The sequence below is a fragment of the Nyctereutes procyonoides genome, unplaced genomic scaffold (genome assembly GCF_905146905.1).
Source record: "Nyctereutes procyonoides isolate TBG_1078 unplaced genomic scaffold, NYPRO_anot_genome, whole genome shotgun sequence".
In the NCBI taxonomy this organism is placed as follows: Eukaryota; Metazoa; Chordata; class Mammalia; order Carnivora; family Canidae; genus Nyctereutes; species Nyctereutes procyonoides.
In genome coordinates this window covers 35,625,475-35,648,081 of record NW_026575135.1, presented here as the reverse complement: position 1 = coordinate 35,648,081, position 22,607 = coordinate 35,625,475, and the positions used below count along the sequence as shown (strand labels likewise).

Sequence of the window (22,607 nt, the reverse complement as noted above, 5' to 3'; positions counted from 1 at the left end):
TTTTCATCAAACTGTTGCCATAGAAAAATCCAAATTTAATGTATATAGACTTCCTAATTTTTCCAGAGAAGCCAAACCAAAGGGCGCGTGTGCGCACGCGCGCGCGCACACACACACACACACACACACACACACACACACACCATTTTTAATTCCTCCATTTTTAACTGAGCCCAACTAATTCAAACTTGTGAAAGCTTATTTTCAGGCTAAACATGTCTGTGCTGTGAACATAGCCTGGAGGTTGCCAGTACCCTCTGGTCGAATCTTCCATTTTCTGTATTCTCTGATCAGATATTGCACCACATTTCCCAGTGTAGTCAGCGTATTACGCAAAGTGTAATAATTTATTTTATTAGATTGCACTAACTAAAACCAGGTAATGATTTGGATGAAAGAGAAACATTTATTTTTTACTATTACAAAAAAGGAAGCTTATTGTAATAAAGGAGCAAGTAAGATTCTAAGGAAAGTATTTGCCTCATTACAAAATTTAGAAGCAGATTTAGAACTATAAATCCATGTCCTTATTATAAACAGAGGGGTTTTAAGTAGATACACACCAGGTCTCTTGAAGACCTAAGAGTTCTATGAATTTCTTACATACAAATCAAAAACATCAGGCCCTCTGCCACCACCACTACCAGCTATAATAAACTCCCCTTACCTGAAATTCAAACATTTACAAATGTACTTCCTTTATCTTTGGGAGACTAGATGACCAAATTGCAAAGAAGTACAGCTTTTGCCAGTGATGTCTTGGAAAAATAACAAGTAAGAGGAAAGGTTCCCAGAGGACTGGTGATGAGAAAGGGTACCAGGTAACAGAGTGGAGTGAAAGGTCTGATGCCAACTCTCAGGTCAGGATGTCGAAGTGAAGTGAAGGAGACCCTACATGAGAGACAGCAGGATAGAAAGGAGTTAAAAACCCCTGAGCTATAAAATGTAAAAGGATTTGGAAGGAGAACCAGACTAAGAAAAAAAAATCATGCATTTCAATATAACTATTATCTGTAACAAAGCGACTCTTGTTGAAATTGCCAGGTAGCCAGATCCTGAAAAGTTTTTGGCTAGCATGGGATGGTGACTGGTAATTAATACTCAGTAATCGTCATTACTCATTTCAGATGTATAAGATGTTGTTGGTCTTTATAAGGGCTTTCATGGAATCACACTGATCATGATCCCTTAAACATTATTTAACTCATGAGTCTCAAATTCTTCAACTGGGAATTCTCACTTCAGGGGGGTTTTGCAGATTAACGCCAGTGGCCATTGTGGGAAACCTATGATAACTGCAGAGGTGAGCATCTCTTAAGGAATTGTTTTGATATTCCCACTTATTATTACAAGGCATTATTCATTGATTAAATCTGGATTGAATGCAGTTTGTTTAGTTTTAGAGGTTGAAAGTGTGTGAAATGTATAACACCTCATTGCTGTATATTCTAATATTTTCATTAGTGGATGTCACTGCCTTACTCACCTTCTCTTGAGTTGAAATTTGGGGCCGCTGTGGATATCACAGCTGGCTTCCTGAATAGTGACGTGGGGGTCCCCAGCAAGTCAGCCTGGCATACTTGGTCTCACAGCCTCTCTGCAAATAGCTACTTTCTTGGGATCTCCAATGAGACCAGCACTGGGGTGATGTTTAAGCTCTCTGTGTCTATCAGATGCTGATGGTAGTTTCGGGAGTATCCTTACTTCTCTAATTATCCTGAAACCTTCACAGTTCTTCAATATAGAAACAGTTGAGCTCCTTCTCAATAACAGATTTGATCCTTCTCCTTTTTCCTGTCCTTCTTTCTTTTCTTTAAATTTTCCCTTTCTGTTTTCTTAGTTCGTCAACACCCATCATAACATTTTTTCTTTGTTTTAGCAAAGCTGATACCAATGATCACTAACATTTATTCCAACCTCACACTGTGCTGTGGAAACGCTCTAACAGTTTCACGTGCATAGATGTACTTATTCCTCTCTACAGCCACAGAAGTAGAAAACCAAGGCAAGAAGAGATTAAATAACTTGCCCAGTCCTCATGCATGTAACCCAGAATCCATATCTGAGTGGTTCCCTAGCAGGACTCTGACAAACACTAGTTGACACTTCAGAATCTCAGTCCTTGCTATTTGGTAGTCTCCAAACCTGCCACCTGCTGTGCCTGTTTTTGTTACAGCCCTGTACCCCAGCCATCCTTGACATGTCTCATTCTGCCTGGGGACACATGCAAGTGCACACTTCCTAGCATAGATTACCTCCAGCTCCACAGTTAAAATCACAAGTCTTTGAAGTACGATTCATTTTCATTTTTTTTAAGGTTTCATTTATTTATTCATGAGAGACACAGAGAAAGAGCACGAGGCAGAGATATAGGCAGAGGAAGAAGCAGGCTTCATGCAGGGAGCCCGATGCGGGACTCGATCCTGGGACTCCAGGATCATGCCCTGAGCCAAAGGCAGATGCTTAACTGCTGAGCTACCCAGGCATCCCACGATTCATTTTCAGTGGCCAGTAATGGCAATCAAGTGATATGTGTGACTCAATGTCAGAAGAATCAAAAGAAAATCCATTTGATTCATTTAATGAGTCAATAAATATTCACTAAGCCTGGGTTAATTAACATTTGCTAACTACTATAACAAACCAAACCACAAATAATGATGGCTAAAATATGATAGGTTATTTCTTGTTCACATAGTCTAAGTAAATTAGTGCTCAGAAGGGATTTTGTAGGTTGAGTCAAGAAGTGGCATTCTTCTCACATCCCAGCAGCTAGAACTCGGTACCTTGCTTATGCCTTCCCAGCAAAGAGGCTGGGAAATGACCTAGCTGTGTGACCAGGAAGAAGAAAAGAGTTTGGTTAGTAGCAAATCAGTATCAGCCATGGATTGCAAAATGGAAGGCATCATGCTGTTAAAAACAAAATTCCTCTTAGCAGAGGCCTGGACTTGGGCCCTGAGAAAAAGTTACTTACAATGCTTTCTGTTCTTGGCTGCACTCAAAAAACAAACCTTCCATCTCCTCTGGCTCCTCTCTCAATCACCTTTATACTGGGCCAAAGATATTTTTCAGGCACATATGTTCAGATTTTTTTCCCATTGGGTTTTGATTTTACCCAGAGTCACACATGCAGGAAAGAGGCATGAGCCAGAGCCCAGATTATACACAGGAATGTATTTCTGAGCATTTGCTCCTGGGCTGCTCATTTGTCCATGCCTGTCTCTCCACTGGATCATCCTTCAGGGTAAGGACAGTGCCTGGATGCCCAAACACCTTTGCTGTAAGGGCATCATGATGCAACACATTGTTGGATACTGACACACAAGGTTTAGCTATGCCTCACGTTCACCCTTTGGACAAGGGATGCCCTCACTTACCAGTAGTGAGGCTCTATTTCCCCTGTTCCACATTACTTCTAACAGGAACCATAATCCAATAGCTAAGGGGTATGAGGTCTGAACTGAACAAAAACGATTCTCTTAATGCTTCTATTTCTGGGTACAACTCTCTCAGCCTGGCTTTATTCCTTGTATTAGTCCCAATAAATGGAAACACTTTCCTCTGTTTCCATTTCTTTGTTTTTCTTAGGCATATAAAATAAGGCATAACCTCCTTCTGTATAGCTCTTACTCATCTGTAACACGAATTCATAGATTAAATGAAAGAATCATCTATAAACCCTATCAGTTCACATCAGGTAGCAGCACACACGCAATCTGCAGGCTGAGCTGACTTGCAGAAGAGAGTAGCCACCAGCAGTGCATGCCCACAGGCCTGACAGCCCAGGCATGGCTCACACTGCAGAGGCCCTGCTATCACGGCCTACTCTTGAGGCCCAGCCCACTCTTGTGGTACTTACAGCATGCAATTACCTTTTGTGTTTTTTTAGCACTGCCTCAGCACAAGCATATAATTTATCACTTCACTCTCTCTCTACATCTCTATTTTTTTCTTCTTTTTTTCTTCTTAGGTAACCTCCATAATTAAAGTCAGACTCATTAATGTGACTCTAATCAGACACAAACCTAGGCATGGCATCATATAGCAGCATTCACTTATTAAGTCATCATCCAAGTGTTCTATAATAGGCTCATATTTTTGTTGTTATTGTTGTTGTTGTTAGTTGACCATTAAAATCAGAGCTCCAACTTGAAAATCTCAAATAGAGACCTAGTAGTGATCTCTCAGAAGAAATCTCCCAACTCACCAGGAATCAGAGAAATCAGTTACAGAAAAACTAAAAGGGTGTAATTTGTTGATTATCAAACCTGGCTGTGTATCAGAATTACCTAAGAACTTGTTAAAAATAGAAATTGTAGCTTCCATCCCAGAACAGACAACTCTATCAGGAGTCTGAACTTTGTCCTGGAGAAGCCTCTGCTTCTGCAGACTGGAATGGGATGGTTACATACACTGGATGAAACCATCTTCTTGGCAACCATGAAGGAGCAAATCAAAAGGCACTTGAAACTCTCTCATGGCTGACTTGTTCTTGGGACAGGGAGAACCTTCATGTCCCAAGTCAAAGTTGTGACCCTGTGTACTGGTTTTAAACCACCTGAGATTCAAATGTAGTAGATCCAGAATGGGACTCAAGAATAGATACAAGTTTTCTCTAATCTATATAAGAGGTTGAGTGGTTAAAAAGCAATCTTTTCACTGTATATTTCCATTGATTATAAATACTTGGGTAACTTTGTGATTTGTCTTAACAATGGATCATGAAGGTAATGAGAAACATACAAGTAGCCGATGCTAACGACAGCCCTTCCAGTGATAGGACAAAAGGCCATTACTTTTGAGCAAAAGCTCAATATAATTAATTAAGAGCTGGATTTAATTCAGTGACATTTGAATTTTATAGCTATACACTTGCAGCTATAAAAACCACCTTTATTATTATTAAAATTCCTATAGGAAAAATAACCTAGTAATTGTGAGTCTGGAACTCTCTGGTCCCTAACCTACTTTTCTGCATTGGCACAGTTGTTTTTATTACACAGTGAGGCAATGTGTAGTAGAGCAGGACAGATTATGTTTTTAATAAGTACCCTGGGAGTTCTGAGGCAGCCAGTGCACAGGCAACGATTTGAGATCCCCTATAATAAGCACTGTACTTTAGGTAAAAAATCCAGGGTCAAGTTTAGCCCTACTCAGTGTAGTTCTGTGGCTTTGGACAATCCATGAAGCCCCCCTGAACCTAAGTTTCTTGATTGCATAAAAGAAATATTTTACCTGCCTAGTTATGAGAGCAAAACCAAATTCAGATAATACACGTAGCACACCATATGCACACATATTTTCACTTACTAGATATTTATTGAGGACCTACCATCTGCCAGGACTAAGTAGTAGGAATGAAAAAGAGGACAAGAGAGATGTGATCTTTTATAGAGGCTACATGATGAGGGATGGGGGGACAGAAAATACACAAATGAATTATAAATTCTGGTAATTCTTTGCTTATAAAGAAAATTAAGTTGGTGGTGAGATACGTAATGATTGGCCAGGGATAAGGGGGTATGTGCTTTAGATGGAGTGGTTAGGAAAGGCCTCACGAGGAGGTATTACTTGTACTGAGCAACCACAGGAAGACAGTGATGTAGAAGTCTATAGCTGGAGGATGGCAGGGGGAGGAAAGAGCCATGGTAAATGAGCTGATGTTTTAGAGGAAGGGAAAGGAGACCAGTGTGACTGGAGCAGTGATAGACAGGGACTGTGTCCTCAGTGAGGTAGAAGAGGTTGACAGATGATCATATAGGGGACACAGATGGTCAAGCGCTTAAAATTTTGTTCTAATTATACTGATAACACACTAGATAATTGAACCCAAGCAGTTAGATGGATGATCTTATTTGTGTTTGAGAAGGATCACTCCAGCTGACACAAGTAGTGAAAGACAAGTGGAAGTGAGACCAGTTAGGCTCTGCAGCAGTGCAGCCAGAGAAGGTAGCAGCTTCAGATCCTAGTGACAGAGGGGATCACAGGATTAGATTTAGGGTATATTTACCAGTTAGAGCTGGAGAGCTTCCTGCCAGTAGGGAGGTAAGGTATATAACCCAAGATTTATCAGTGTCATTGCAGCGGTGTCCCTCTATTATCACCCTGCATTACTCTCAGAAACCGTAGTACAAAGTCATTCATCTTCACATCAAGTTATACATAGTCTCAAATATACGGAATATAGGTGAAATAAGGGGAAGATCCCTAAACAGTCAAAACAGATATGGAGAACCTGTGCACATCGTCAAACCTCACTCAAGTTTCTGCCTTTGACCATAGTTTTAATGAGCCTAATAACGTAGAGCACAGTTAAAAGGGGAGAGGGGAAGAAAGAGGGACAGCTTGTAACAGGAGGCTGTGTGACAGTGCAAGCAGGAATAATGGATAAATAGATGAGGGATAAAACAAAAAGTAGAAAGTAGGAAAAACAGGTTAAAGGGTTGAATTGAATTATGGTCTTCAGTTCATGAAGTTAAATAATGTGCACAGTTAATGAAGGCAGAGAAGAATGAAAACCATCACAGAGTGTCCTATATAAAATGGTTAAAACAAAATCCATTTGCCTTACAAAGAATTAAGTACAAGGTATATAAAAATGATTTCATGTGGACCCTTATTTCCCCAGGGTGCTCAATAAATGATTCTTTTCATTGTATTTTGTGGTCATGTATACAAAGTGCTGGATTTTTCTCCCCAGCTGATAAAGGTCTATTAAAATGTAATGTATACAGAACTTCTACTCCTGGGAGGATGGCATAGACCCACTTTTCCCCATCCTTCTTGCTAAATACAACTAAAATCCACAGAGATTACACATGAAACAACATGAAGAAAACTAAAAAGTAGAGAAGAGAGCTAGAGGCTTTGGGAGCTGAGTAACTACACAACTGTTCCTTCCTCAGGTTTTCTTTTAGCCTTTCAGTTCCCAAACTTGTAGCTGAAGAAGCCAGCCATCAGGAAAAGCAATAAGAACACGTACAAAAGAATGCTTCAACCAGAGACTGTTCTTGCTAGCCAAGGACCAGGAAAGGAGTGGCCTAACAAGACAGAAAACTTTTGGGAAGCTCTACTTCAAAACAATATACTGTAGTCCATCGCCACCCACACCAGCAAAAGCCACATGGGGAACCTAGACGCCACCTCATCAGACTGAAATGATGTTCTGCAGTACCCCCACAGACCTGGTGTCAGAGAAGACAGATTTCATCCCCACAGTGTAATGAGGAAAGCACATGGAGAACCTGGAATTTCATCCTCACCCTGCAGCACCCTCCTTACCCTTTTCTCTGGGGTGGTGTTACAGAAGTCCCCTCGGAGGGTCAGGACTTTCACCTACCACCCAGCAGCCATAAGGTGCCTCCCATGGTGGGATCACTAGAGACTGTGTGGGGAGCCAGAAGTCCCTCCCCTGCTTGGCAGTAATGAGGAGCCCCTCCACTTGAGTAACAGAGGAGGCCAGGTGGAGAATCTGGACCTCTACTTGCACTGGGCGGTAATAAGTTGGCCCATCCCTGCTCCCCGACCTTAGCTGTTGCAGAGTAAGCCAGCTAAAACAGTAGGCTTAAATAAGATCCAGATTTGCATAACATACTCTGAAAATGTCCAGATTTCAATTGAAAATCACTCAGCATACCCCAAACCCACTTTCACCACTCTTACTCCACATTCTTATTCAGTTTCAGCACTCTTACTTGGTGCTGGAAGTTCTATCCAGTGAAATAATGCAAGAAAAGGAAATGACAGGCATACAGATCAGAATGGAAGAAATAAAACTATTTGCAGATGAAATGATCACTTACTTAGAAAATACCAAAAAATCTGCCCACAAAAAGTCCTAAAACTAGCATCTAAGTTCAACAAGGTCACAGTTTATACAAAAATCAACTGCATATCTATATGCTATCAATGAACACTGAAATTGAAAATACAATATAATTTGCCATCCCTCAATAAAATCAAAATAGATATAAACCTAACAAAATGTGTACAGAACTTATATGCTAAAAATCACAAAACTCTGCTGAAAGACATTAAGGGAGAGCTAAATCAATAGACATACAGTATTCATGAATTGGAATATTCAACACAGTAAAAAGTACTAATTCTCCCCAAATTGATATAGTAGTTTAATTCCTATCTAAATCCCAGCAAGATTTTATGGTTGTAAATAAGATTATTGAAAACCTATGTTGAGCAAAGAAACTAGAATAGCAAAGAAGAATAAAGTGGAAAGAATCAACCTACCCAATTGCAAGATTAATTATATAGTTAAAATAATTTAGACTGGGACACCTGGGTGGCTCAGCAGTTAAGCATCTGCCTTTGGCTCAGGGTGTGATCCTATAGTCCAGGGATCAAGTCCCACATCAGGCTCCCTGCATGGAGCCTGCTTCTGTCTCTGCCTGTCTCTCTCTCTCTCTCTCTCTCTCTCTCTCTCTCTATCTCTCTCTCTCTCTCTCTCATAAACAAAATCTTTTTTAAAAAATAAAATAATGTGAGATTTCTCTTCATGTCTTTTGCCCATTTCATGATTGGATTGTTTGTTTCTTTGGTGTTGAGTTTAATAAGTTCTTTATAGATTTTGGAAACTAGCCCTTTATCTGATATGTTATTTGCAAATATCTTCTCCCATTCTGTAGGTTGTCTTTGAGTTTTGTTGACTGTATCCTTTGCTGTGCAAAAGCTTCTTATCTTGATGAAGTCCCAATAGTTCATTTTTGCTTTTGTTTCTTTTGTTTTCGTGGAAGTATCTTGCAAGAAGTTACTGTGGCCAAGTTCAAAAAGGGTGTTGCCTGTGTTCTCCTCTAGGATTTTGATGGAGTCTTGTCTCACATTTAAATCTTTCATCCATTTTGAGTTTATCTTTGTGTATGGTGCAAGAGAGTGGTCTAGTTTCATTCTTCTGCATGTGGATGACCAATCTTCCCAGCACCATTTATTGAAGAGACTGTCTTTCTTCCAGTGGATCGTCTTTCCTCCTTTGTCGAATATTAGTTGACCATAAAGTTCAGGGTCCATTTCTGGATTCTCTATTCTGTTCCATTGGTCTATGTGTCTGTTTTTGTGCCAGTACCACACTGTCTTGATGACCACAGCTTTGTAGTACAACCTGAAATCTGGCATTGTGATGCCCCCAGCTATGGTTTTCTTTTTTAAAATTCCCCTGGCTATTCGGGGTCTTTTCTGATTCCACACAAATCTTAAAATAATTTGTTCTAAGTCTCTGAAGAAAGTCCATGGTATTTTGATAGGGATTGCATTGAACGTGTAAATTGCCCTGGGTAGCATTGACATTTTCACAATATTAATTCTGCCAATCCATGAGCATGAAATCTCACAGAGGAAGACATAGACATGGCCAACATGCACATGAGAAAATGCTCTGCATCACTTGCCATCAGGGAAATACAAATCAAAACCACAATGAGATACCACCTCACACCAGTGAGAATGCGGAAAATTAATAAGGCAGGAAACAACAAATGTTGGAGAGGATGCAGAGAAAAGGGAACCCTCTTACACTGTTGGTGGGAATGTGAACTGGGGCAGCCACTCTGGAAAACTGTGTGGAGGTTCCTCAAAGAATTAAAAATAGACCTGCCCTATGACCCAGCAATTGCACTGTTAGGGATTTACCCCGAAGATTCTGATGCAATGAAACGCCGGGGCACCTGTACCCCGACGTTTCTAGCAGCCATGTCCACAATAGCCAAACTGTGGAAGGAGCCTCGGTACCCATCGAAAGATGAATGGATAAAGAAGATGTGGTTTATGTATACAATGGAATATTACTCAGCCATTAGAAACAACAAATACCCACCATTTGCTTCAACGTGGATGGAACTGGAGGGTATTATGCTGAGTGAAGTAAGTCAATCGGAGAAGGACAAACAGTGTATGTTCTCACTCATTTGGGGAATATGAATAATAGTGAAGGGGAATATAAGGGAAGGGAGAATAAATGTGTGGGAGATATCAGAAAGGGACACAGAACATAAAGACTTCTAACTCTGGGAAATGAACTAGGGGTGGTGGAAGGGGAGGAGGGCGGGGGGTGGGGGTGAATGGGTGACGGGCACGGAGGGGGACACTTGACGGGATGAGCACTGGGTGTTATTCTGTATGTTGGTAAATTGAACACCAATAAAAATTAATTTATAAAAAAAATAAAATAAAATAAAATAATGAAGACTATATGGTATTGGTAGATGGATAAATGCACAAAACAGTAGAACAGAAGAGAGAACTAGAAACAGATCCATAAAAATATGCCCAACCTATTTTGACAAAGGTACAAAACAATATGATGGAAGAAAGATAGCTTGGTGGAGTAACTGTACACCCATAGGCCAAAAAATGGAGTTTGATTGAAGTCTCACACCTATACAAAAATTAACTCAAAATGCATCAAAGACTTCAATGTAAAATGTAAAACTATAAAACTTTTACCAAAAAGGAATAGGAAAATCTTCATGATCTAGGTCTAGATAGTTTTTAGACTTATTATCAAAAGCAAGATCCATGAAAGGAAAACTTAATAAGTAAGACTTTATCAGAGTTAAGAATACCATTGTTCTGTGAAAGATCCTGTTTAAGATGATGAAAAGCTACAGAAGTGGGAGAAAATTTTTGCAAACCATATATCTGACAAAGGACTAATATCTAGAATATAAAGAATTCTCAAAACCCAACAAAAAATAATAATCCAATTAGAAAATCCTCAAAGGACATGAAGAGACATTTCAACCAAGAGGATATAAAGATGGCAAATAAGCACATGAAAAACTATCCAACATCAGTAGCCATTAGGGAAATGAGAACTCAAACCACAGTGAGGTATCGCTATACACCTATCAGCATGGCTAAAATTAAAACTAATGACAACACCAAATGCTGGCAAGGATGAAGAGAAACTGGATTGTTCGTATATTACTGATAAGAATGTGAAGTGATACAGCCACTCTGGAACAGTTCAGTTTCTTAAAAAATTAAACATGCAACTACAATATGACCTAGCAGTGGCACTCCTGGGCAATTATCCCAGAAGAATGAAGACTTATGTTCACACAAAGACTTGTACAAAAATGTTTGTAGCAGTTTTATTTGAATATGTACAATCTGGAAACAACCCAGATATCCTTCAATCAATGAATAGCTAAAGAAACTATGATAAATCTGTACCATGGAATACTATTCAGCAATAAAAAGAAACAAACTATTGATAGACACAACCATGGTAGCATGAGTGACCCCAAGGAATCTCCAGAGAACTATTGATTGGAAAAAAATATTTTAAAAATATTACAGTATTATATGATTCCATTTTTATAATGTTCTTAAAATGACAAAATTATAGAAATCAAGAAGAGATTAATGGTTGTCAGAGGATTAAGGCAGGGTTGGGGACAGCATTTGGGCTCCTGTAGTGGTGGAAATACTCTGTAGTTTAACTTTATCAGTGTCAGTGTCCTAATAATGATACCATAGTTTTTAAGATGTTACCATTAGGGGGATCTAGATAGAGAGCACACGGGATTGCTCTGTGTTATTTCTTAAAAATACATGTGAAGCTATAATTATCTCAAAGTAAAAAAATTAATTAAAAAAATAAGCCCGGGGTAGCCAGGGTGGCTCAGCAGTTTAGCACCGCCTTCAGCCCAGGGCATGATCCTGGAGACCCAGGATCAAGTTCCGCATCAGGCTCCCTGCATGGAGCCTGCTTCTCCATCTGCCTGTGTCTCTTCCTGCTTCTCTCTCTCTCTCTCTCTCAAATAAATAACTAAATAAAATCTTTAAAAATAATAATAATAAGCTGGGGTGCATGGCTGGCTCAGTCAGTGGAGCATGTGCTTCTTGACCTCAGAGTTGTGAGTTTGAATTCCATGGTGGGTATAGAGATTATTTAAAAATAAAATCTTTTAGGGCAGCCCGGGTGGCTCAGCAGTTTGGTGCCTGCCTTCAGCCTGTGGCATAATCCTGGAGACCTGGGATAGAGTCCCATGTCGGGCTCCTTGCGTCAAGCCTGTTTCTCCCTCTGCCTGTGTCTCTGCCTCTGTGTGTATGTGTGTGTGTGTGTGTGTGTGTGTGTCTTTCATGAATGGATGAATAAAATCTTTTTTAAAAAAATAAAAATAAATAAATAAAATCTTTTAAAAAAATAAGCCCTTAAAAATAGGAGATATAATGTCATTTGTAAATGTAATGATAAAATGCACAAATCATCCTAGCTTGTTAGGTATGCTCATCCTCAGATTCTTCAATATGTGTTCTTTTCCTGACAATTCTATGGTGGATGAGTGGGTGGGTGGATGATTTCTATATCATGCGGTTAACAATTTTTTCAAAGGAAAACATGGTTAGTAGGAAAAGCCTGGGTATACCAGTTGTTCATTGTGGGTCATCCCATGGTTCAAGGGAACACCTTGCCCACAGCCACCATCTAGTAAAATCTCACATTCCTTCTCACCTTCAGGAAAACCACTAGTGAAGACATCACGAGCGACTGTGATCAACACCGAGGAGCCTGCAATCACAGTTGATGTGGGAAGCACCATCAAAACAGTGCAAGGAGTGAATGTGACAATTAACTGCCAAGTTGCAGGTGAGAAATGTATTCATGTGTTAATTCATCTGTTCAAATATTAATGGAGCCTTGTATCAAGCTGGGGGATACAAAGATAAATATAGATTCTATTCTCCAGGACTCAGGGGTAGTAGGAAAGCTAACCCAAGAATTTCAGTCACCCTGAAAATGGACAGTGCTACAGAAGTTTAGAGGAAAGATGAATTCTGGCTGGGACAGAGGTGGTTTCTTATTTCAGCCTTGCATACTACAGGTGCAAAGGTGGAAGCAAAGCGTGTTCCAAATAGACAAAAGAATGTGAAAAATTCATGGAAGTAGGAAAACCTCAAGACTGTAAGCGAATAGTATGTGCTTTGGTCTGGCAGGAGCCCAGAGTATAGAAATGGTGTGGAGGGGCTTAAACTTTAGTAAGGTGTGTTGCAACTGTGGCATGAAAGACCTTAAACGCTTGGCCAAGGAGTTCAGAAAAAGGCAGAAAGAGAGTGACACTGAAGAGCCATCCTTCCAGAAGAGCGAGCCAATAGCAATATGTAAAATGGATTGAAGATAGGAAATACTGGGACAGAGAGACCAGTTAAGAAGTTGTAATAGTAGTTGGGACACCTTCCTGGTTCAGATGGTAGAACATTTTATGTTCTTGAGCTTAGGGTTATGAGCTCAAGCCCCATGTTGGGTGTAGAGATTACTTAAAACTAAAATCTTTAAAAAAAAAAAAAAAAGCTGTCATAGTTTAGAGAAGAGATCATGAAGGACCAAACTCAGGGCAGTGGTAATGGAAAGGTAACAGGTAGAGTAACATCAGAGAGATGACAGAGACAGGACCAACAGGAATCTGGAGCTTCTTCTCATCAGAAATGGGTAGGAGTCATTAACGAAAACAACCAGTGCTATTAGGAGTTGTGATATAGGAATTGCTTCCCAGTTGGCCTTGCAAACTCAGAGGCCTATAGGGAACAGAAAGGGAAGTGGGGGAGGAGTAGACAAAAGGGGGTGGTAGTATGCTTTTTAAAAGGGTATTTACCAGGGATCCCTGGGTGGCTCAGCAGTTTAGGGCCTGCCTTTGGCCCAGGGCATGATCCTGGAGTCCTGGGATTGAGTCCCACATCAGGCTCCCTGCAAGGAACCTGCTTCTCCTCTGCCTGTGTCTCTGCCTCTCTCTCTCTCTCTCTCTCTCTCTCTCTCTCTCTGTGTGTGTGTGTGTGTGTGTGTGTGTCTCATGAATAAATAAATAAAATCTTAAAAATAAATAAATAAAAATAAGAAGGTATTTACCTTCAGTTAAAAAGCAAAAAGTCATCAACACAGAGCCAAACAAAGCCCGGTGGCTAAATCTCCCTCCCTATGGACCACTAATGGGTGCCATCTACCCTAAGGGTCTTCACTTTCACAGTGCAAAGAAATGAATGGCTATTGTGCCAGGGCCCATCTACAATCCCTTGATTGCTGTCCTTATCAGCTATACCCTCCTGTGGCACACCCACAGCTGGGTTCCCTGATTATACCCAGTGGACAGACAGTGGCACCCCTGCTTTGGGACTTTCTTTTATCTTAAATCTCTGCTTGTGATTTATAGGTCACATAACTCAGTTTAGAATAAATAGGAGGAAGATCTTAATCTAAAGCACGCTGTTTCCAAAGAATTGCCAGTCTGGTTTTCTCCAAAATATCCTGGTAGCTCCAGGAAATCAGAACCATAAATCTCTCTCTGTCATCATACATTAGCTTCTTTCTGTAAAGCTTCCCTTGGCCTGCGTATCCACCCTCATCAGTGAAGCCTGCCACACCAGATCCCTTCAGGCCCTGCCCTGGCAGATAATGAGTCAGACAAACCCTCAGACAGGGCTTCCCTCGAAGGAGCTGCCCTTTGTGCAAGGACTGCTGGTACAGGTAAGGCGTCTTGTGCAGAACCATCCTTCCCCACCCAATCACTGTGAACACACGCGTGTTCAGAGACCAGACACTGCGTGGAGGTATAACAGACCATGCCAGATCTCTTCCTGAGTGCTGAGATTGGTAGGAGTAAAAGAATGAGGAGCAAGAGGCAGAGCAAGGAAGTAGGCACTTAAATTAGGAGATTGAGAGAACCAGAATCCAGGTGAGAAAGTGTCTACCATGGGGAACCAAGGACACTAAAACTCGCTTTGGCCAAGTTCTTTCATGCCATTTGGTGCCCTGTCTTCTTGACTTCATCCAGAGACTTGCTCTTGGTGATTGCTTCATGAGATCTCAGGTTGTGCCCAGTTTTTGGCCTGGCCATGCACAGTACAGTTTTTATTTTTATTTTTTTTTCATAGAATCATTGGTGTTAATCATGGCTAACTGAAATACATCTGGGTGTCTCTGTCATTATGCCTTTTGTTAAATAAGACATTTATTCAAAGTGGTGGACAAGAGTCTGCTTTTGATTACACAGTAGATCATGAATTTGCTGAACAAAGAAATCATCCTTGAGCTACATCTCCAGTCAAAATACTGAGTGTTGTAACGCTCAATGGCAGTAGGAATTACTTTTACAAATACAACTGGCTCATTGCTCTCTTTTGGTGTATTTTAATGGCTATTTTATAGTCTATATTAAGAATATTACATAATTTATGTAGATTAACTCATGTACTTATACATTTGAGTTGCTAGCTATTTCTCATTAAATAACTCTTTGTACATAGGTTCTTTCAACTTGTAAGATGCAGCCTCACAAATTCTTCCCAACCCTTAAACATAACAAATATTAAGCCATGAGTATGATGAGCATTCTTTTTGAAAGGTGATCCAATCCAGTCACTCCCATACTTTTTCTCTATTTGAGAAGAGTTCAAAAGGCCTACTAGGAGATAAAGGGTTAGGGGAGGAGGGAGTATTTCAGTCATTGGGACCAGTATGTACAAAGGGCCTGAGGTAGCAAGAGCAGGCTGCCTCTAAAGGAGTAAAACGGCTGGGGTGGCAGTAGTATAGATAGCAGAGAAGAAAGTAGCATGGCATGTGGCTGGAGTGTGGAGGAGAGCAGACAAGGGCTAGATCTTACATACTCTTATAGATTATGGTACAATTTGACATTTTGTTCTAAGAGCAAAGGAAGCTTTGGAAGGACTTAGGAGATAAAATTATCAGGACTGGTGATATAGAAATAGTTGATCAGTGATAGGCAGTATATTCATTGGCATAGGCTAGACTATGGTAATAAGTAGACCCCCAAATATGTCATGGATCAAACACAATAGAAGTTTATTATTGTTTACCTGAGAGTCCAAAGAGCTGGCTGCCCCCCACAGTCAGGGTCATGGAATGCTTGTGGATCTATTATTTAAAACTCGTGCCCTCCAAGTTCTCCTCAAGGGTTATCTCTAACTTGTCAACCAGAAGAGGGGAAAGATAAAGCTTGGAGGATGGTTGGGAAGGTTTTTAAGGGCCACACCTGGAAGCAACACACATTACCACTTCTCACTGTACCTCTTGATCACATGGCCACTCCCCACTATAAGGGATACTGAGCAATGTAGCCTAGATGGGCACCCAGGAAAAAGAAGGAAACAGGTTTGGAGGTGAACAGCTATCAGTATCTGCCCCATTCGGTATGGAGAAATGTGGAAGGCTGAAAACATCCTTTCCAGACTTCCATGGTTCTTTAGAATAATTGCCAAAGCTACATTTAAGTTACTATAGTCTTTTCTCACACCAAGCCATCGAAGACACTTCTAAAGAGCATCATGTCAAGGTGCACAAGATACTGCACCTTGAAATGCTGCCAGGCTTCCAGGATGCAAGCAGCCTTCCAAATATAACAAGCAGGCTGGTTAGCAAGAGTATCCTGTCTGGGATTTTAAAAAAGAATATTATAGCATCACCCTACCTGGTCGCTCCATGGAGATTAAAGGCACTAATCCCTACAGTCCTATCAAGTTACAACCCATTATGACCCGACTCATTTATTGATCCTTTCAAGCAATATAGAGAGCATTGTGTTGTTGATAAGATATGCCACCAAGGGGGAAAAGTAAAAACAGAGTTTTTTCCTCCTGTTTTAGACACAAATCATACCAGGGAGTCCAGAGTGTGGAGCCTATCCAAGTAACTTGTCAACAGCACAGTTTTGTACTTTGGTAGAGTATATTTTCTGACATTTCTTTCAGTAAAATGTGTGGTCACATCACAACAGCCTAAAAAAAAAAAAAACCCACCCACACCCTGACCAGCTTCTCAACAAGAAAAGAACTAACAAAGCCAGCACATATGGGTTCTAGAAACCCCTCCTAACAATAATCATGGTGTTACAGCTATAGCAGAAAGGTTAATTCTCAAAGTAGAAAGTAAGACTCTGACAGTTCAGAAACAACAGTATAGCATTTTCTGACCTTTTCTGAAGAGGCAGTTGGATACAATGGCAGGCAGTGTGGGGCACAGGTTAGGATGGGGATCCGTGGCATCGAATATATGAGTTTGGATCTCCACCCTGCCATTTGTAGGTCACTGATTTGGCCATGAAGTGAGGAATAGGGAGAGACAGAGGCTCTGTCCCCTTCACCAGTCCAGGATCCAAACTAACATCACTTTAGACAGATTTTTTAATCTCTTTGAAAAATGTAATTATCTTTATAAAATGTTTGGCTTATAGCACAATGTTCTTTCTCCTCTCCTGACATGCTCAGGATATTTTGCACAGCTCCTGACTTGTGTGTGCTCCCTGGGTTCAGGTACTCTGAACGTCAACATTGGGCATGGGTATCTGCTACCTTTTCAAGGGACTCTGTCTTAAATAGTGGCTGGTGATGTTTTCTAAATGCTCATTATCATCTCTTGAGAGAAAAAGAAAAAAGAGCTCTCTGAGGCCTCGCTGCTTTTTCCTCTATCTTTTCTCTATGTTTATAAGATGTCAGAGTCTGTCAGGAAAGGGACTAAAACTATTCTGAAGCACCTTGTTGGTGTTATCCTCTGCCCACAGTCCCAAGCAGGAAGCCCCCAAGATGTGACACCAGACACAACTCCTCCATCAGCGAATTCTTGATGCAGGTCCCTGCTTGAGTGAGCCTGACAAATATTTGCTAATAAATATATTAAAGAATGAGTCCTACATAATTTCTCTGCCTTTGGCACTGCCATCATTTCTCTGATTTTAGCTGTACAGAGACTGGAGGCAACGTCCTTCTACCCTCTGCTCTCCTGAACATTTGCATTTCTCCCATGAGCCCCCCACCCCGCTCCTGGAAAATTCAGTCCTTTTGTAAGCACCCTGTCTTACCGTGGCAAACACTCCTATTTCATGGGGGACATGAGGCAGAGTGATTAAGAGAACAGAAGAGGCTGGGACCCAGTTCCTGGGAAATGGCTCCAAGTCTCTCTCAGGGCCTGGGTTCTCTCCCTCCACCTCTTGTTTCTCACCTTCCCACCCCCACCCCCACCCCCACCCCCATTTCCTCTCTTCTCCTACATGTCTCTGCCTCTGGCTATCATGCAGGACCATGGGCCCTTCCAGAGAAGGACACGCTGGGAGCAGCAGGAAATCTTGCAGAAATGTCCATGTTGCGAGATCCTCACAGGTGTTGGTGCTGGAGATGCACACACCACCCCCTCAGCACAGTGGTGGACAGTGTTAGATTAGATCCCCTGTTTGCTTAGTGGAACCGAAGACCCATTTAGTCCAACTCCCTTACTCTACCTCTCTTGCTCTAGAACAGCCCTCAGTCCCACTGGGGACTGTGTGCTCACTGCCCACAGCACTCTTCCAAAGATTGAGCCAACATACATGCTGCACATGAGTGACTCATAGCAAGGGAAATACTTGTGGAAAATAATTTGTAGGACCTCGCTTTTCCTTGTGCTTTCAGGAGAGAAATGGCAGGGAGTGTTTTCTTCAGTTGACCTTTCAGAGACTGTCTCTTGAATGCTGTGGATTTCTTTTTTTACATAAAAATTAAGCTCATGTTCCTAAGTCCAAGCTGGCATGGCCAGGCATGTGATGCTCTTGCTCTCCCTAGTGGTGCTGCAATGAAAAATCAGCTCTCTGCCTCTTACCTGCATCTTTTGTCCAGGTATATTCAGAGGCTGTGCCAACCTGGGCCTCCTCCTGCATTTGAGCAACAGGTGTCCAGAGACATGCCTCTCCCCCATGTGACAAACACGCAGTATCCAAGTCTTCACCCCGTTCAGTAGCCCTGCCTCCTCCTTCTAGCCAGTTTAGTGATCCTTAGTGATTCTCATTAAATTATTGGTAATTGGAATAAAAGAGAAAACTGGAGAGTCACTCCTCTATTCTTTATAATAGGGAGGAAGGCCCTACAGATTGGCCAAGCACTTTCACCATCCCGTTGCACCAGTGTTCTAGGCCTGCCCGAGGCAGCAGAGCAGCCAGGAAACCAGTGAATTCCCAGAATGCAGTTTGTCTTTAGTGAAGGAGTGTGAAACCACCTTCCCACCTCCACCCCACTTTCTCCTACTGGGAGATCAGGAGGAGCAAGTACCCAGGGGGGCATAATTGGGGCTGCTACTGAGCTGGGTGTTACAGAGTAGACTGCTGGTAAATTCAGTTCATCAGATTCAAAGAAAAGGAACAGATACACAGGTAATCCCTTGAAGATGTCTCCAGTAGGAGACCAGTATCCTCTATCCTCACCAGCAGGCTCTATCCTCACCAGCAGGCCGCCCATTAAAGGCAACACTGCCCTTGCCCCAAGGGGAGAATCTAGTCCCAGTTCAGAAAAGCGCAGGACCAAAGGCCAAGCCCTTTGACTCTTCCAGCCTTGACCCCCATTTGCCAGGATTTGATATTATAAACATACCCTGGATACACACCCAAGAGCTCTGAGTAAACTTTTTGAGCTAGACCAGCAGGCTTTTGAGCTAGACCACCAGCTAGACCAGCATGAGGAATGGAGATTTCTGCTCCCCAGAGACCTGTGAATTGATGCCACAGATTTTCTGTCTCCTAACTCACTCAGAGCTCAGCCTGCTACAGAGCCCCCTATGCAGACTCTCTTAGAAGGCTTGTCCTGAACCAGGGCTTGTTTACCAGCATGGCAACCACAGGGAAACCTAAAGAATTAAGGCTGTCCCCTTGTCTTAGCCTACTCAGGCTGCTATTACAAATTATCCATGGACTAGGTGGCTTAAATGTCTGAAATGTATTTCTCACCTTACTGGAGGCTGAGAAGTCCAAGCTCAACGCAGGTCCTGCTGAGAGCTCTTTTCCTGGACTGCAGCCAGCCATCTTCCTGTGTACTGACTGAGAGAGAGAGAGAGACAGAGAGAGAGAGAGAGAGAGAGGAGAGGGGGAGGAGAGAGGGGAGAGGGGAGAGGAGAGGGCGCACTAGCTTTCTGGTCTCTTCTTATGAGGGCACTGATCCCATCATGACAACCCCGCCCTCATGACCTTACCTAAACCTAATTACCTCCAAATACTGTACCATTAGAGGTGGTTAGCACTTCAACACAGGAATTTGGGGAGGAACACATTCAATCAGTGACACCCCTAGAGGACAGAGCCCAGCTTCCAACGACAGGTACTCAGTCCTAACTCATGCGCACCCCCCCAGCCCTCTCCCACAGACAACAAAGATGGACTGAGCAAAGAGCCGACTACTTTCTGTCTCTTTCTTTTGTCTCTTTCTCTGTGGTGCTACTGACCACAGCTCTCTGTTCTCTCGTTCTAAGAAAGCACAAAGGCTCCAAAAAATACAGGCATGTTTTCTATGTATCATGTCAATTCTGGTATGGTTCCAGCAGCTTTCATTTGTCTAGTTCATACTAGACAAGATACTAATACTTTGTAGCTTTTGACTTTTTACTAAAGTGTAATATCTGTATAGAAAGGGATACATATCATAAAGGTGCCAAGCCGCCCAAACCAGCCCTCGGGTCAAGAACCAGAGAATTACCAGCGACCAAGCGCCTCATGCCCACCTACTGACAACTCCTCCCTGTTTGTCCTTCCCTCTCACAGGAGTCACCATCCTGGCTGCTAACAGCACAGATTGATGTTATCTTATCAGTTTTTGTTTTTCACTTACAGAAGTGAGATCATACAGAATGTAGTCTTTTGTGTCTAGCTTTTCTTAGTGCTTATTTCATGTGGTTGTCAGGCCTTTACTTTCACCAGTGGATACATATGGTTCTTGGGCTTATCCAAGCTTTCTCCAAAGAACTTGGGTACTTTCCTTCCACCTTGGCAAGTGCCCTTTACCAGTTGCCCCCTTCCTGTGCTGTGAATTGGCCTCTCTTCCTACCTCATCCGTGTGAGTTTTAAAAGGCAAAAGACCTCCAGACAACAGAGACGTCACAGGCATTATTTAGTGTGGCCAGAGGATGGTGGAGATGCCCAGGTGGATGCTTCCTGGAGAGCAGCCCCTGGGACAGTCCACCGAGTGGCTCTAACTCCTCCAGAGTCACCTGAATGTGTTTAGCTGATGAGTTTATATATATATATATATATATATATATATATATATATATTTTTTTTTTTTTTTTTTTTTTTTTTCCTTCCTAGGTGTGCCTGAAGCTGAAGTCACTTGGTTCAGGAATAAAAGCAAACTGGGCTCCCCTCACCATGTGCACGAAGGCTCCTTGCTGCTCACAGACGTGTCCCCCTCTGATCAGGGCCTGTACTCCTGCAGGGCAGCCAATCTGCATGGAGAGCTGACCGAGAACACGCAGCTGCTGCTCCTAGGTAAAAAGCTCGAGGGCCACTGCCCAACTCACACTCCACTTCCCTTTTCCCCTGATCCAGTTAAGTACATAAAAGCAATATCCCTTCCCTTCTTCCCACATGAGGACCTTCCAGTAGGAAAAACACAAACTTGGGGGCCGGGCAGATGTCATTTTGAACACCGGCTCTAATGTTTATTCACCACATGACCTTGGGCGACTCACTTAGCTTTACTAAGCCCTAGAAGCTGGTCTTGATGTGGACGCATAACAATGATCCCCTATCTAAGAGGAGGCAGTTGTTAGAGCTAAAGAAGTTATTTTTAACTCCTTCTGTGTTAGGGACTTCTTTGAAAATCAGATGAAAGTTATAGATCATCCCCCTCCAGAAAAACTCATACAGGGCGGGGGGTGGGGGTGAATGGGTGACGGGCACGGAGGGGGACACTTGACGGGATGAGCACTGGGTGTTATTCTGTATGTTGGTAAATTGAACACCAATAAAAATTAATTTATAAAAAAAAAAAAAATAATAGCCATTCTAATAGGTAGGTGTAAAGTGATATATCATTGTGGTTTTGTTTGGCATTTTCTGATGTTAAGCACCTTGGCATATACCAGTTGACCAACTGTATGTCTTCTTTGGAAAAATGTCCACTCATATCTTCTGCTCATTTTTTTCATGGGGTTGTTTGGGATTTTGTTGTTGTTGTGACTCAGTTATATGAGTTCTTTACATATTATGGATATTAACCACTTATCAGATATATATTTCGCAAATATTTCTCCCATTCAGTGGTCTGTTTTTTCATTTTGTTGATGATTTCATTTGCTGTGCAGAAACTTTTTAGTTTCTTGTAGTCCCACTTGATTTTTGCTTTTATTGCCTTTGCTTTTGGTGTCAAATTAAAAAACTCATGACAAGACCTATGTCAAAACAAAAAAAAAAAAAAAGAAAAAGAAAAAGAAAAACTCATACATACAAAATTTTCCGTATAATTTCATAAAGTTCATAGTCCAGCCCACCTAAAGTCTACACAGGCAATTGAATTTAAAATTAAATTCAAAAAAATAATAAAAATAAAAATCCACACAGGCACTCCCCTGACTTAGTCCATTCAGGCTGCTAAAACAAATACCACAAACTGGGTAGCTTATAACAAGAGAATTTTATTTCTCGCAACTCTCAGGGCTAGAAGTCCAGGATCAGGATGCCAACATGGCCAGTTCTGGTAAAGCCCCTATTCTGGGTGCAGACTGCTGGCTTCTTGCTGTCTTCCCTTGGCAGAAGGAACAAGCCAGCTCCCTGGGGTCTCATTTATTGGGCACTGATTGCAATCGTGAAGACTCTGCTTCACCTCCCAAAGGCCCCATCACCTTGGGGGGTTAG

The 22,607-nt window shown here is 41.7% G+C and overlaps 1 protein-coding gene across 1 annotated transcript in view; it reads left to right on the top strand.

Moving 5' to 3' along the window:
• ADAMTSL1 (ADAMTS like 1) overlaps positions 1-22,607 on the top strand; it is a 379,096-nt gene that overhangs the window by 281,891 nt on the left and 74,598 nt on the right. The window contains 2 exon segments of the mRNA XM_055302598.1: positions 12,476-12,604; positions 21,060-21,239. Of these exon segments, the coding sequence (XP_055158573.1) occupies positions 12,476-12,604; positions 21,060-21,239 (309 nt within the window).